This window comes from Paramisgurnus dabryanus, chromosome 7 (genome assembly GCF_030506205.2).
Source record: "Paramisgurnus dabryanus chromosome 7, PD_genome_1.1, whole genome shotgun sequence".
In the NCBI taxonomy this organism is placed as follows: domain Eukaryota; kingdom Metazoa; phylum Chordata; class Actinopteri; order Cypriniformes; family Cobitidae; genus Paramisgurnus; species Paramisgurnus dabryanus.
The window spans coordinates 48,027,435-48,043,676 of record NC_133343.1 but is presented as its reverse complement, the minus strand read 5'-3'; the positions used below and the strand labels follow the sequence as shown (position 1 = coordinate 48,043,676).

At 40.6% G+C, this 16,242-nt stretch overlaps 1 protein-coding gene and 1 long non-coding RNA gene across 3 annotated transcripts in view; one reads left to right on the top strand and one right to left on the bottom strand.

Moving 5' to 3' along the window:
* The window catches only part of LOC141282430 (uncharacterized), a 71,810-nt gene extending 57,768 nt beyond the window's left edge, over window positions 1-14,042 (bottom strand). Inside the window, exon 1 of the long non-coding RNA XR_012337089.1 lies at window positions 13,969-14,042. This is a non-coding gene — a long non-coding RNA (uncharacterized lncRNA). The remainder of the gene's footprint in view (window positions 1-13,968) is intronic.
* Window positions 7,242-11,647, top strand: LOC135735397 (uncharacterized). 2 transcript variants are annotated; one of them, XM_065253851.2, is made up of 14 exons: window positions 7,242-7,602; window positions 7,708-7,809; window positions 7,921-7,995; window positions 8,366-8,434; window positions 8,516-8,635; window positions 8,906-9,242; window positions 9,315-9,600; window positions 9,769-10,002; window positions 10,131-10,222; window positions 10,299-10,403; window positions 10,489-10,682; window positions 10,774-10,939; window positions 11,192-11,436; window positions 11,538-11,647. In XM_065253851.2, the coding sequence occupies exons 1-13, from the start codon at window positions 7,430-7,432 to the stop codon at window positions 11,312-11,314; spliced, it is 2,076 nt and encodes a 691-aa protein (XP_065109923.1). In that variant the 5' UTR covers window positions 7,242-7,429; the 3' UTR covers window positions 11,315-11,436; window positions 11,538-11,647. The 2 variants fall into 2 exon arrangements, with proteins under 2 accessions (XP_065109923.1, XP_065109924.1); XM_065253852.2 differs by lacking the exon at window positions 7,921-7,995.
* Window positions 14,043-16,242: the final 2,200 nt, after the last annotated feature.

Below are 16,242 nucleotides of genomic sequence, written 5' to 3'. Positions count from 1 at the left end.
TAAGCCCACCCCCTTGATTCTACGACACTGTAATTCGAAGATATCCCATCAGGAAAATTCTTATTCCCTTATATGGGCATGTTCCGTGACCCATTATAAGTCAATGGGGCACTTTTGGGCGCCTCCTACACCCCAGGGGTACAACTTTCACCCCATTGTGATGTATGTTCTTACAGAGTCTACCACCCTCTTCAAATGTTGTAACCCACAAGTTTCTACCAAATCCTCGAGCTGACCTATGACCCGTCAAAGTTGGGCGCAATGTTAAGTCAATGGGATTTTTCGGGTGGTTTTTCGCCCCCCTTTCGAAAATCCTGCACCCGATCCCTTATAAAAGTCATAGCACACCTCTCCTCAATAAACCGGTCATTTTGAGCTATCTTTCATGGGTCTATGACAAACCGTGCGGGACGAGTTACGCGCCGAAAAAAGTGTCCAGAATAAGAATAATAAGAATAAGTATGAGCAATAGTAATAGTGATGCCTTGCATAAATGCAAGCACCACTAATAATAATAACTAGATAGGTACATTTCCTGAAGAAAATGTGAAGTGGTGCTTGCCGTGGCAAATTTCAGGGGACAAAATCTTTTAAGAATGATGATTTACCCAGTCACAAGTAAAATGATTCAAATCCCGTGTCTCTACGATGTTCTGATGCGGAGATATAAGGCTTTGTTTACTCTGTTACTAGGGTACTGTATTTGGTTGCTAGGGAAAAAATTGGCATCCCATAATGATTACACTCAGAGTCACGAGTCAAACGGTCCAACCCCCGTGTCTGTACGATGTTCTGATGCGGAGATATGAGGCTTTGTTTATTTGGTTGCTAGGGTACTGTATTTGGTTGCTAGGGAGAAATTTGACATCCACTAGTGATTACCCTCCGAGTCACGAGTCAAACGGTCCAACCCCTGTGTCTGTACAATGTTCTGATGCAGAGATTTAAGGCTTTGTTTACTCTGTTGCTAGGGTACTTTATTTGGTTGCTAGGGAAAAAATTGGCATTCCATAGTGATAACACTCCAAGTCACAAGTCAAACGGTCCAACTCCCGTGTCTCTACGATGTTCTGATGCGGAGATATGAGGCTTTGTTTATTTGGTTGCTAGGGTACTGTATTTGGTTGCTAGGAAAAAATGTGACATCCAATAGTGATTACATGCCGAGTCACAAGTAAAATGGTCTAACCCCCGTGTTTCTACGATGTTCTGATGCGGAGATATAAGGCTTTGTTTACTCTGTTGCTAGGGTACTGTATTTGTTTGCTAGGGAAAAAATTGGCATCCCATAGTGATTACACTCCGAGTCACGAGTCAAACGGTCCAACCCCCGTGTCTCTACGATGATCTGATGCGGAGATATTAAGGCTTTGTTTACTCTGTTGCTAGGGTACTATATTTGGTTGCTAGGGAAAAAATTGGCATTCCATAGTGATAACACTCCAAGTCACGAGTCAAACGGTCCAACTCCCGTGTCTCTACGATGTTCTGATGCGGAGATATGAGGCTTTGTTTATTTGGTTGCTAGGGTACTGTATTTGGTTGCTAGGGAAAAAATTGGCATCCACTAGTGATAACATGCCAAGTCACAAGTAAAACGGTCCAATCCCCGTGTCTCTACGATGTTCTGATGCGGAGATATAAGGCTTTGTTTACTCTGTTGCTAGGGGACTGTATTTGGTTGCTAGGGAAAAAATTGGCATCCACTAGTGATTACATGCTGAGTCACAAGTAAAATGGTCCAACCCCCGTGTCTCTACGATGTTCTGATGCGGATATATAAGGCTTTGTTTACTCTGTTGCTAGGGGACTGTATTTGGTTGCTAGGGAAAAATTGGCATCCACTAGTGATTACATGCTGAGTCACAAGTAAAATGGTCCAATCCCCGTGTCTCTACGATGTTCTGATGCGGAGATATAAGGCTTTGTTTACTCTGTTGCTAGGGGACTGTATTTGGTTGCTAGGGAAAAATTGGCATCCACTAGTGATTACATGCTGAGTCACAAGTAAAATGGTCCAACCCCCGTGTCTCTACGAGGTCTGATGCGGAGATATAAGGCTTTGTTTACTCTGTTGCTAGGGTACTGCATTTGGTTGCTAGGGAAAAAATTGGCATCCACTAGTGATTACCCTACGAGTCACGAGTCAAACGGTCCAACCCCCGTGTCTCTACGATGTTCTGATGCGAAGATATAATGCTTTGTTTACTCTGTTGCTAGGGTACTGTATTTGGTTGCTAGGGGCGGGGCTTGGGAGTGGCCAATGATGTGACCAGTTGCTACACTCCGAGTCACAAGTAAAACGGTCCAACCCCCGTGTTTCTACGATGTTCTGATGCGAAGATATAATGCTTTGTTTACTCTGTTGCTAGGGTACTGTATTTGGTTGCTAGGGGCGGGGCTTGGGAGTGGCCAATGATGTGACCAGTTGCTACACTCCGAGTCACAAGTAAAATGGTCCAACCCCCGTGTTTCTACGATGTTCTGATGCGAAGATATAAGGCTTTGTATACTCTGTTGCTAGGGTACTGTATTTGGTTGCTAGGGGCGGGGCTTGGGAGTGGCCAATGATGTGGCCAGTGATTACCCTCCGAGTCACGGGTAAAACGATCCAACCCCCGTTATTCTACGATGTTCTGATGCCTAGATATAACTGTTTGAATTTTATGTTGCTAGGGTGCTTAAAAGTGGTTGCTAGGGGCGTGGCTTAATAGCTCTGGGACTATCCTGATAAATTGATTGGATGTCTGAGTAAAATGAGCCCACCCCCATGTCTCTACGACATTGTAAAGCGAAGATATTCCATCTGGAACTTTTTTATTCCCTTATATGGGCATGTTTCCTGCCCCATTATAAGTCAATGGGAAATTTCGGGTGCCTCTTACACCCCAGGGGTACAACTAACACCCCAATGTGATGTATGTTCTTACAGAGCCTACCACCCTCTTCAAATGTTAGAACCCACATGTTTCTACAAAATCCTCGAGCGGAGCTATGACCCGTCAAAGTTCGGTCCAATGTTAAGTCAATGGGATTTTTGGGGTGGTTTTTCGCCCCCCTTTCGGAAATCCTGCACCCGATCGCTTATAAAAGTCATAGCACACCTCTCCTCAATAAACCGGTCAATTTGAGCCTTCATTCATGTGTCTACGACAAACCGTGCGGGACGAGTTACGCGCCGAAAAAGTGTGCAGACATAAGAATAAAATATAACTAGATAGGTACATTTCCTGAAGAAAATGTGAGTGGTGCTTGCCGTGGCAAATTTCAGGGGACAATTTATGATTATACTCCAAGCCAAAAGTAAAACGGTCCAACCCCCGTGTCTCTACGATGTTCTGATGCAGAGATATAAGGCTTTGTTTACTCTGTTGCTAGGGTACTGTATTTGGTTGCTAGGGAAAAAATTGGCATCCACTAGTGATTACACTCCGAGATACGAGTCAAACGGTCCAACCCCCGTGTCTCTGCGATGTTCTGATGTGGAGATAAAAGGCTTTGTTTACTCTGTTGCTAGGGTAATGTATTTGGTTGCTAGGGAGAAAATTGGCATACACTAGTGATTACACTCCGAGTCACGAGTCAAACGGTCCAAACCCCGTGTCTCTACGATGTTCTGATGCGGAGATATAAGGCTTTGTTTACTCTGTTGCTAGGGTACTGTATTTGGTTGCTAGGGAAAAAAATGGCATACACTAGTGATTACCCTCCGAGTCACGAGTCAAACGGTCCAACCCCCGTGTCTCTACGATGTTCTGATGCGGAGATATAAGGCTTTGTTTACTCTGTTGCTAGGGTACTGTATTTGGTTGCTAGGGAAAAAAATTGCATCCACTAGTGATTACCCTCCGAGTCATGAGTCAAACGGTCCAACCCCCGTGTCTCTACGATGTTCTGATGCGGAGATATAAGGCTTTGTTTACTCTGTTGCTAGGGTACTGTATTTGGTTGCTAGGGAAAAAAATGGCATCCGCTGGTGATTACCCTCCGAGTCACGAGTCAAACGGTCCAAACCCCATGTCTCTACGATGTTCTGATGCGGAGATCTAAGGCTTTGTTTACTCTGTTGCTAGGGTACTGTATTTGGTTGCTAGGGAAAAAATGGCATCCCATAATGATTACCCTCCGAGTCATGAGTCAACGGTCCAACCCCCATGTCTCTACGATGTTCTGATGTGGAGATATGGCTTTGTTTACTCTGTTGCTAGGGTACTGTATTTGGTTGCTAGGGGCGTGGCTTGGGAGTGGCCAATGATGTGCCCAGTGATTACACTCCGAGTCACAAGTAAAACGGTCCAACCCCCGTGTCTCTACGATGTTCTGATGCGGAGATATAAGGCTTTGTTTACTCTGTTGCTAGGGTACTGTATTTGGTTGCTAGGGGCGTGGCTTGGGAGTGGCCAATGATGTGCCCAGTGATTACACTCCGAGTCACAAGTAAAACGGTCCAACCCCTGTGTCTCTACGATGTTCTGATGCGGAGATATAAGGCTTTGTTTACTCTGTTGCTAGGGTACTGTATTTGGTTGCTGGGGGCGTGGCTTGGGAGTGGCCAATGATGTGCCCAGTGATTACACTCCGAGTCACAAGTAAAACGGTCCAAACCCCGTGTCTCTACGATGTTCTGATGCGGAGATATAAGGCTTTGTTTATTCGGTTGCTAGGGTGCTCAAATTTGGTTGCTAGGGGCGTGGCTTGGGAGTGGCCAATGATGTGCCCAATTGTTACACCCCTAGTCACAAGTAAAACGGTCCAACCCCCGTGTCTCTACGATGTTCTGATGCCGAGATATAACTGTTTGTATTTTATGTTGCTAGGGTGCTCAAAAGTGGTTGCTAGGGGCGTGGCTTAGTAAGTCTGTAAGGATCCTGAGAGACTGATTGGATGCCTGAGTAAAATGAGCCCACCCCCATGTCTCTATGACACTGTGGTGTTAAGATATCCATCCGGGCATTTTATAATGGCAGTCTATGGTATAGGATGCTAGGGTGCCCAAAATGGTTGCTATGGTAACCTTACACCCCATTGTGGGGGACGTCCTGACAGAGTCTAGCACCCTCTTCAAATTTAGTAACCCACATGTTTCTATGAAATCCTGGCTCGGACCTATGACCCGTCAAAATTTTTGCAATGGTAAGTCTATGGGATTTTGCCCCATTGACTTTTCATTGGGGCACTTTTGGGCACCTCTTACACCCCAGGGGTACAACTTACACCCCATTGTGATCCATGTTTTTACAGAGCCTACCACCCTCTTCAAATGTTGTAACCCACATGTTTCTACAAAATCCTCGAGCGGAGCTATGACTCGTCAAAGTTTGGCGCAATGTTAAGTCAATGGGATTTTTTGGGTGGTTTTTCGCCCCCCTTTCGGAAATCCTGCACCCGATCGCTTATAAAAGTCATAGCACACCTCTCCTCAATAAGCCGGTCGATTTGAGCCCTAATTTATGGGTCTACGACAAAGCGTGCGGGACGAGTTACGCGCCGAAAAAGTGTCCAGAAAAAGAATAATAACTAGATACTAGATAGGTACATTTCCTGAAGAAAATGTGAAGTGGTGCTTGCCGTGGCAAATTTCGAGGAACAATATATGATTATACTCTAAGTCATGAGTCAAACGGTCCAACCCCCGTGTCTCTACAATGTTCTGATGCGGAGACATAAGGCTTTGTTTACTCTGTTGCTAGGGTACTGTATTAGGTTGCTAGGGAAAAAATTGGCATCCACTGGTGATTACACTACGAGTCACGAGTAAAATGGTCCAACCCCCGTATCTTTACGATGTTCTGATGCGGAGATATAAGGCTTTGTTTACTCTGTTGCTAGGGTACTGTATTTGGTTGCTAGGGAAAAAATTGCCATCCACTAGTGATTACCATCCGAGTCACAAGTCAAACGGTCCAACCCCCGTGTCTCTACAATGTTCTGATGCGGAGATATAAGGCTTTGTTTACTCTGTTGCTAGGGTACTGTATTTGGTTGCTAGGGAAAAAAATGGCATCCCATAGTGACTACACTCTGAGTCACGAGTCAAATGGTCCAACCCCCGTGTCTCTACTATGTTCTGATGCAGAGATATAAAGCTTTGTTTACTCTGTTGCTAGGGTACTGTATTTGGTTGCTAGGGAAAAAATTGGCATCCCATAGTGATTACACGCTGAGTCACGAGTAAAACGGTCCAACCCACGTGTCCCTACGATGTTCTGATGCCGAGATATAAGGCTTTGTTTACTCTGTTGCTAGGGTACTGTATTTGGTTGCTAGGGAAAAAATTGGCATCCCATAATGATTTCACTGTGAGTCACGAGTCAAACGGTCCAACCCCCGTGTCTCTACGATGTTCTGATGCGGAGATATAAGCCTTTGTTTACTCTGTTGCTAGGGTACTGTATTTGGTTGCTAGGGAAAAAATTGGCATCCCATAGTGATTACACTCTAAGTCATGAGTCAAACGGTCCAACCCCCGTGTCTCTATGATGTTCTATTGCGGAGATATAAGGCTTTGTTTACTCTGTTGCTAGGGTACTGTATTTGGTTGCTAGGGAAAAAAATTACATCCCATAGTGATTACACTCTGAGTCACGAGTCAAACGGTCCAACCCCCGTGTCTCTACGATGTTCTGATGCCGAGATATAACTGTTTGAATTTTGTGTTGCTAGGGTGCTCAAAAGTGGTTGCTAGGGGCGTGGCTTAATACCTATGTAAGGATCCTGAGAGACTGATTGGATGCCTGAGTAAAATGAGCCCACCCCCATGTCTCTATGACACTGTGGTGCAAAGATATCCATCTGGGCATTTTATAATGGCAGTCTATGGGAGATGTTGCTAGGGTGCCCAAAATTGTTGCTAGGGGCGTGGCTTAATAGCTCTGGGATGATCCTGAGAGACTGATTGGATGCCCGAGTAAAATGAGCCCACCCACTTATCTCTACGACACTGTAAAGCAAAGATATCCCATCTGGAACAGTTTTTTTCCCTTATATGGGCGTGTTCCCTGCCCCATTATAAGTCAATGGGAAATTTCGGGGGCCTCTTACACCCCAGGGGTACAACTTACACCCCAATGTCATGTATGTTCTTACAGAGTCTACCACCCTCTTCAAATGTTATAACCCACATGTTTCTATAAAATCCTCGAGCGGAGCTATGAGTTGTCAAAGTTGGGCCCAATGTTAAAGGCGGAGTCCATGATGTTTGAAAAATGCTTTGGAAAGTGGAGACGGCCCGACTAGCAAAACACACTTGTAGCCAATAAGCTGTAAGGGGCGTGTCTTCTCGTGCAGAGGAGAGAGTGTTTAGTGCGCATGTCCGAAATTAGCCCAGGATGGCGTTAATGCACCTGAAAGTTGTTTGCCGACCGCCAACAAAACCTCAGAAGAAGTAGAAGACATTAGCCGAGAGCATCAGAGGGAAAGAAAGATCGATATGGCGAGTAGTAAAGAAACGAGTAAGCCGTGTCCTGAGCGAAAAAAAGCTTATGATAAAGCAAGAAGCAGGACCCGTGTAAACATTGGGTCAGCTTTCCAGCGTTGGAGAGATCTGAAGGAGCATGAAGGCCTGCGATCAGACGCAGAGGTTGCTTTTTTCCTTCTCGATAGGTGAGTAACGTTGGTTTAGCATTGTTTCATCGAACCAATATATACCGTCTTCTGCATGATTATGCTTGTTTGTATATCTGCAATCGTGTTGTTCTTACCTTTTAGATATGATAAAGTCACGTTTATTTCCACACCCTATAAGCCTGGTGCGTGTAAACCTCCTCCGTTATCTGTTTCAAGCGTCAGCTCTCAAAGTGTTTCCGACAAGTAAGATCATTTGCTTATGTACTTTGTTTACATAAACATTTTGTCATTCAACATGTTCGTTAATTAATCGGTTTGCTTACTGGAAGTGTTTGTGTTTTTTTCCGATGCAAGAGATGTGTGTTTGATAGAAGGCGTAGAGAAGCTTGATGATACAACCCTTTCTGCCTCAGAAGTGATGGAAGCAAGGTGTTTTACTACAGAAAAAAATCACAGCAGTTGCATGAACAGTATAGACCATAGTATAGACCATTTCACAAAATGTAAACAGCACTGGTCCAGAAGCACTTCCTGTCTCAGTTTTTAACACTAGATAAACATTGGGCTAAAATACAACCAACAGAACATGTAGAACTGAATCAAAAAGTTAAACATGTGTTTACATATTTTGAAGTGGTCTATAGAGAGTGACTTGATAACACTTTCTTTACTTATTTACTTTTCTGTAATACAACGTTGTACTTTAGTCTTGAAAATGGCTGTTAAAATCTTTTTAACAGTAATTGTTTATTTGTATCATTTTATATAAGCTGACAGCCACTTTTCTCTTTTTTTTCAGTATGTCATCACTAAATCTGAATGAGGAAACAGTCAGTGTGGAGGACTTCAATGACATCCAAAATGCCACGCAAGTTACATTGTTTTTATGTCATGCATCCAAGCATAGTTTATGTAACAGTTTTGATATTTTTTTGTTTGTTTTTTGTAGCATTGACTGGGAGGATCCAACATGGTATCCGGATGATGGAGATGATCAAGGTGTCACTGAGGAACTGTGTAGAGACACCGATAGTGATGATCCAGATTACAATCCACACATTTGTGTCCGGTATGTCTGTGTTTTTTGCATTTGGTCTGGGGCCATTACCATGAAGCCGGTTTAGTTGGTTAGCCGGGTAAGTATAGGATTACTTTGTGAAAATCATGGGTTTTGGGAACCATGAAAATAGCTTGTACCAACAGGGCCTGATCACATTGGCTTGGTTTTGTGAACTTGAAACTAATCCTGTAACCCTGAGTTTGTTTTACCATTTTCATGGTACAGGCACCAGGTGATGAAATCCAGTGTTTTTAATTGAAACCTTATTTCTGTCAACAGCGCTGGTGGGTCTTTGCCAACACAGAACACACTTGATGATATTCCTGAGAGGAGCATAGATGACACAGTTCATGACATAGCAGATCTTGATGACGATGATGCAGTTGCAGACTTGCCACCTTTTCCTGACCAACCGAAAGTTGTTTCTGAGGATGACATACTCAGTGTTCCAGCATCAATTGCATACCATAGCAGCTTGCATCAGCTTGTACAGTATCTCCAAATACCTGTCGACACGTGTAAGAAAATAGAACAACGCACCAGGCAGTATTGCGGAGCATCAAAACCATTTCGAATTGAAATACGTTCAAGGGGCACTGCTGCAATCATTAAATGGGTAAAATTCTCTTTTTAAGTAATTGTGTGGTAGACCTTGCTTAAAAAAACTAACTGTTCAAATCTATTGTAGACATGTCCTCGTGGTCACAGTGTGTGGAAGTGGACTTCCCAACCCTGCTTGAAGTTTGGAATGAATGCAGGAGACTTCCTTCTCTCTTCAAATATCCTTTTATCAGGAAACAACTTTGCAAAAGTCGCACTGCTGTTCAAATTCATGAACATAAAAATGGTCAGCAGGACATCATTCTTCAGGATACAGGACCACTTCTGTGTGGATTCCATTCAAAAGTTCTGGGATAATAAGAGAGAAGAGAGCATTCACCAGCTTCAGTCTAAAGACAGTGTTGTTGTTCTGTGTAAGCCTACATTTTCAACATCAACATGTTTATTTATTACATTTAGTTTCCTTAAGATTTTACAGTAAATTTATTTCAAGAGTTGTGTGACACTGAGGATTGGTGGCTGTTTGCTCTCAAGCAATATACAGAACATTTATTATATGAATTTTAAAAATCTGTCCACAGGTGATGGTCGGATGGACAGTCCGGGATTTTGTGCGCAATATTGCACATATACAGCCATGGAGAATGACACAAAGAAAATCATCTACATAACAAACATTGACAAGAGGGAGACTGCACGAAATTCGGTTATCATGGAAAAGGAAGGTTTTCTCAGAACATTTCATACCCTACAACGCGAGGTCAAGCTGACGGAAATGTGCACTGATGCACATACCCAGATTTCAGCACTTTTCAGTAAGTACTTAATATTTACTGTACAGCTAACAATGACTGATATACACAAACATACCAGTGTATTAAAATTTGATAGCAATTTACAATTATGCTTGTTTTCAAATGCAAAGCATTTATTTTAATTTCAGATCCAGCAAAGGGACAGTTGAGAGATGCAGGAGTACATCATTCCCTCGATGTGTGGCATGGTGCTAAAAACCTCTCTAAAAGAATACTCGCAGTAAGTAATGAGGCTATTTAAAAAAAATAACTCTTGATTTTACATTGTGTTTGTAGTATTGTTTGTTTACTTTCAGGCAAGTCAGCAGAAGCAGTGCTCCATTCTATTGCTGTGGAGTAAAGACATCTGCAATCACTTCTGGTACTGCTGTAAGATGGCAGACAACTATGATACATTTTTTGTAAGTGTACAACAAAAAAGATTATGATACCGAGACATTTGTAAGGGAAATCCAATCTATTAAATCCCCCTTTTTTGCTTTGTAGGACATGTGGATTGGTCTCCTCCATCATGTTACTGGTGAGCATTCATGGGCACTTGGTAGCTGCCATCATGGTCCCCTTACTGAGACCAGAGAGAGGAACTGGATTGAGTCTAACTATGTAGCGCATCAGAAGCTTACAGAATTAGTTCTGGATGCACGATGGCTCAAGGACATACCCAAGTATCTGCATTTCAGGTGTGTAATCACATGCTTTTACCAGCTATGTTGCTCAACACTATATTCTGTTACACTATTATTTACTAAAATATTTACACTTTTTTTACAGATCAACTGCGGAACTTGAGTCATTCCACAATCACATACTGATGTACGCCAGCAAACGCTTCTCATTTACGCCCCCTGTGTACAATGCACGCATCTTGCTTGCAGCGCTGGACTACTGCCACCACATCAACAGATGCCCAAAAAAAAACCGCAGATGGCAAAATTCAGTAAGATGACCCAAGTACTTTTATGTGCCGCAATTTCATTACTGTGTAATATATTGTGTATATTCTTTATATTTTTTTCCAGTAATACAATTTCTATTGGTAGCATGTAAAAACATCTAATTCGTACTATTAGCATCATTGATTGTGTGTGGTTAAATCTGTGAATTACAGCAACAAAAGGTGTATATGGATATGCATTTATGTGGTGGCCAAGAAATGCTAATTTTAAATTTGTGCTTTGTGGCATTACAGGTACGAAAAACTATACAACAAAAAGTCACGCACATGGCGCTTGCAGACTGTAAAACAGCCAAAGGACTACAGTTATGTTCGGGACATACAAGCATCTATTATGCGGTCAAGACTCTCATGTGATGTTGGGATACCACTTCATAAAAAACCAAGGCATCAAGACCCAAGATTACTAGGACATCTTTCCGGTGTGCCTCCACCCTCTACAGAAGAGCTATTAAGGACTCAAGTCAGCAGGGGAATAGGTTGGTAACTTTGATCTGATATTTTATTTGCACACAAGTATTTCATACCCATTTAAAAACCCTGAAGAACACTATCAGTAATGTATTTGCATTCTGCACAGGGCACTTGGAGGAACAGGACTGAAGAACAACCTTGTTCAGGAATTCCAGAAGTGGCACAATGTTACAACAATTTTTTTTAGTGTGTGTGCATTTGTAAATAATAAAGGCAATTTAGAATATGTTTATGAAGTTTTATTTTACATATTTGCTTGTCAATAGATAACACAAACAGGCCCATGTTTACATATTTTACTTCTATAAATACTCTTAGGAACATTTTAACCATTTTACTTCTATAAATAGTCCTAGGAACATTTTAACCATTTTTATGCTATAGACATTCTTAAGAACATTTACAATTTTACTAATATAAAAACTCTATGAACATTTTTACAATTTTAGCAAAAGTTCAGTGATGTTGAAGGGATATGTAAATGATCATGTTTATCTACACCCTTGTTGGAATATAGCCTGTGTATTGTCCCTGAGGATCTGGGAAGCGGTCACGGATCTTCCACACACAGCAGCTTGGTATTACAACTCGGTTTCCATGTCCAAGTGCACCATACTGCCACACGACAAATTGTCTGTAGGCTGCATGGCGGAACTGCCGGTGGTTTTCCCCAAGGTCTGGAAGATCCTGCACTGCCCTAATGTCGTTCCAGATCCTCCTAGCCAGTCTAAGGACACCTTCTTCCAAAATGTAGAGTTCCATGTGTGGCAACATTGAAATGCAGAACTCGGGTAGTTGGCCACAGCACTTCCTCTCAATATCAGTTGCCATCTCCCTGCATCTCTGGCATACACACCAGGATGGTTGGCCTAGAGTAGGGTGGGGTGCAGCAGCAGGGTCTTCGGCTGATGACCACAGAATGTCAAAAATCATGCTTGGGTCTCTTGTCACGCAACGCTGCAGAAGATGCCGACTTTGCTCAAGGTCCAAACCATTAATTTTTTCCTGATTAGAAAAAACATACATTTTAGAAAATTGCAATATTTCACATTTTATTTCTGTGTAAAGTTTATGTAAAAAATTAAATTCATTATATTATTATAAAGCAAAACTCTTTCTTAGAAATTTGCTGGGGCACAACGGTATAACTGAGTAATGTAACATTACTGATATTACACCTTTTTGGAACATATCAAAAATCATTGGTGTATATACATAATGGTGCTTGAAATGTTACTGTGCTCACATTATGTAGCACCAGTGTACATACAGAGATAATACTGCTTTCTTTACATTACAGTAGCTAACAGTACTAACAGAATATAGCTTTCTATCAATTACCGTTCATAATATTAATCTATCAATTACACTTACTTGCGTTATTGTAAGTCTTTGAGCCTGCAACAAGTGCACACGCTCCAAGTCATCCGTTCTCAGGTGTTTATCCGCAGCGTTACGACCTCTGCCTCGACCTCTCCCTCTGCCTCTGGTTCTTGGTGTCGAACGTCGTCTTCCGCGTGAAACCAAGCTAAACCTTTCACGGTACAACACACACTCACACAGTACTACAAAACGACATTTGACCCGTATTTCCATAGTATTACTCATGATTGAATTCAACATATACCCTCGGCCAGCTGCCTCAGCATGTTCCGCCATTATCGTAGCATGGACTGCGTATGTAGCGTATGTGTAGGGCGGCGCTATCAAACCAGAGGTAGGACCAATTTCTGTTAGGGGCGTGTTTGTTTTGGTGATTTCAAATGTCAACATCGGCTTTCAAACATCATGGACTCCGCCTTTAAGTCAATGGGATTTTTCGGGTGGTTTTTCGCCCCCCTTTCGGAAATCCTGCACCCGATCCCTTATAAAAGTCATAGCAGACGTGTCCTCAATAAGCCGGTCGTTTTGAGCCCTGTTTCATTGGTCTACGACAAACCGTGTGGGACGAGTTACGCGCCGAAAAAGTGTCCAGATATAAGAATAAATAAATAAAGATATAATAATAAGTATGAGCAATAGTAATAGTGATGCCTTGCATAAATGCAAGCACCACTAATAATAATAATATCCCTGAGGAATAGTAATAGTGATGCCTTGCATAAATGCAAGCACCACTAATAATAATAATAATAATAAAAAGCCCAGTAAGAACAGTACAGCGCATTTTCAATGCACTGTAACAACTAACTTTACCATTAAGTTACACAACGCACTGATATATGACCGATAAATAGATCAGCATAAGATAACAAACTGCATAATGAAGTAAATACTACAAAACAACAATAATAAATTGAATATAGAAATGATACTGTAATTATTGTTAATAAAGCAATAATTAAGCAGAAATGTTGCACTTTTGAAAGAATAAACAAGTAAACATTAAACATATTAGCCGCGATGCTAACGGCACTAATCTGCTCATAAAACATTATCAAATTACACTCAAACAGATCTCGGTGCATCAAAGTTAACACAGCTGCGGTACATTGTAATAATCTGCATTGACGACAACAACATAGAAGAAAACTTACTTGTCACGGACTTTCACTTCCACATGAACGCTACATATGAATAACTGCATATGAATCCGCGATCTGACTGCTACTCTGGAGTTACGGTGAGTTCTTCTTCTGGTGTTTTATGGCGGTTTGGCACACCAATGAACAAGTGATTACCGCCACCTACCGATCTGGCGTGTGGAGGGAACAGATTTGGAAAAAAGAAATACAAAAAAATAGATTCTATCTATTGTTCTTGTGTTTTACAGGTATTTCATTACTAATGAATGTACTCTTGATTGTCTTGACTCGTTTCCTAACAATACTTTTAAAGAAGTATTAACTCCCAACCATAATTCTTGTCTTCAAGGTGAGTTCTTTGCTCGAAACACTGCTCTATACGTGTCAAAACGTCACACACAGAAAACTTTAAGTTCTCAACAATACCAATTAAACCCTTAGCATTGTTATTCTGTTTTCTATCATATTGATGATAAAAACTATCCATAAAAATGCAAAGAAAATACAGATTCCATGTTTTCAAACCCTGTCCGATTCCTTCTGTTTAAGTGTAGAAGATAAAGACTCAGGAGGTGTGCTTTTTAACATTAACCTTTTCTTAATATTAAGAAAATATGTTACCTATTAATTAATGTAAGATGTGAAAAATGTAGCCTACGTTTGTGTGTGTAGAAGTCTGAGCTAAAGATACGCGGATTGTCCGCTGTCGGTAGGTCAAGCAATTCTGATGAATATGAGAGTGGATGCGTGAAACCACTGACAATGAAATATTATCTACATTCTCTAACATGTAAACGCGTTAAAAAGTTCTGCGGATGTGATAATTTACTGGTCTGCATGTGTGACAGACACAATAAACTTTAGGCTACACGTTCGTTTAAAAACATATTCAGGGCTCTCAAGTTTTATCAAAAGTTTGGAGTGAGATTTCATCTGTTAGGGGAGGAGCCACTTAAATATTTGCAGCAGCGACCCCTCGGCCCCAACCAATTCTCTCAGGTTTTTGGTAGCAGTTAAATTTAATATATTGTTTATAATTGATTAGCACAAATAGAAAGTTAAATGCAATGATTAATGTATACATTGGCAGGATATAAACATTACTAAAATAAAAGCCAGAGTATAGCTGAATAGCTAAAAAGAGTATGAATAAAGTATAATTTGAAAATAATGAAATAAATGAAAATGAAATATCTTGTCCTTTCCATTCCCAGGTGAAAAAAATACTATAGTAATTTATAGTAAATACTATAGTGTTTTTGACCCATACTATAGTAATGTACTTGAATTAATTTGTTGTGGTAATTCTATAGTTGCTGTGATAACATAACAACTATAGTAATATAAACGTATTACTTTATCCAATACTGTACTACATTGTCTACAACTATAGGGTATAATATACTAGAATATACACTACAGATTACTGTAGTATAAACTAAAGAATACTAACGTTAGAGTATTTATTACAGTTTATCAGTTCACTACTATAGTTAATACAGAGTATGCTGTAGCAATCATTAACAAAGTGTTGTAAATACTATAATATACTAAAATTTACTATACTATTCTGCCCTCCAAAGCCTAAGTGCAGTATCTACGCAAACACTGAAACTGAGAAAAATGGCTTTAAAGTTTTTACACTAGCCAGCCAAACATGTTGTAGGTAGATTAGTGGTAATGCATTCATGTTATGCCTTGTTAGGAAGAAATTTTTTATAGATAAAAAACATGACCACCGATGTGACCTTTGACTCCCAAAATGCAGATACTGCACTCTGCCTTTGAAAGACCTTACACAACTAAAACACTATTGCAAAAGCAAAGTGCAGTATCTACGAACTAAATGTGTTCATTCAAGTTTTTCTCATGCTTCTTAATACATTTTGATTGTTTTTAATAACTGTAATAGTTTTATTTATGTTTGTGAATGCTAAAAATGCTCCTTTTACCACAAAGAGAGTATTTAACTCACTTTATTAATTTTTATTTATTAAAAAAATTACATTAGACGAGGTTTACTTTAAAACAGTAGTTAAAAATTAACATAATTTAAAAATAGAAGAACATGTTTGTCCCAAAGATATTATTGTTTCAAATGTACTATAAGTGGTAACTAACAGTATGTACATTTTAGTTAATTTTCATCTCAAAGTAGCACAGTTATGTAAACTTAGATATTTTTAAGATTAGCTTAAGAAGTACTAAACTAAATGTTTTAATAGTAAGTAGCCTACAAAATTAGTTCGTGGAGAAAGAGCACTTATTATGGAAGTGTACTTTTTC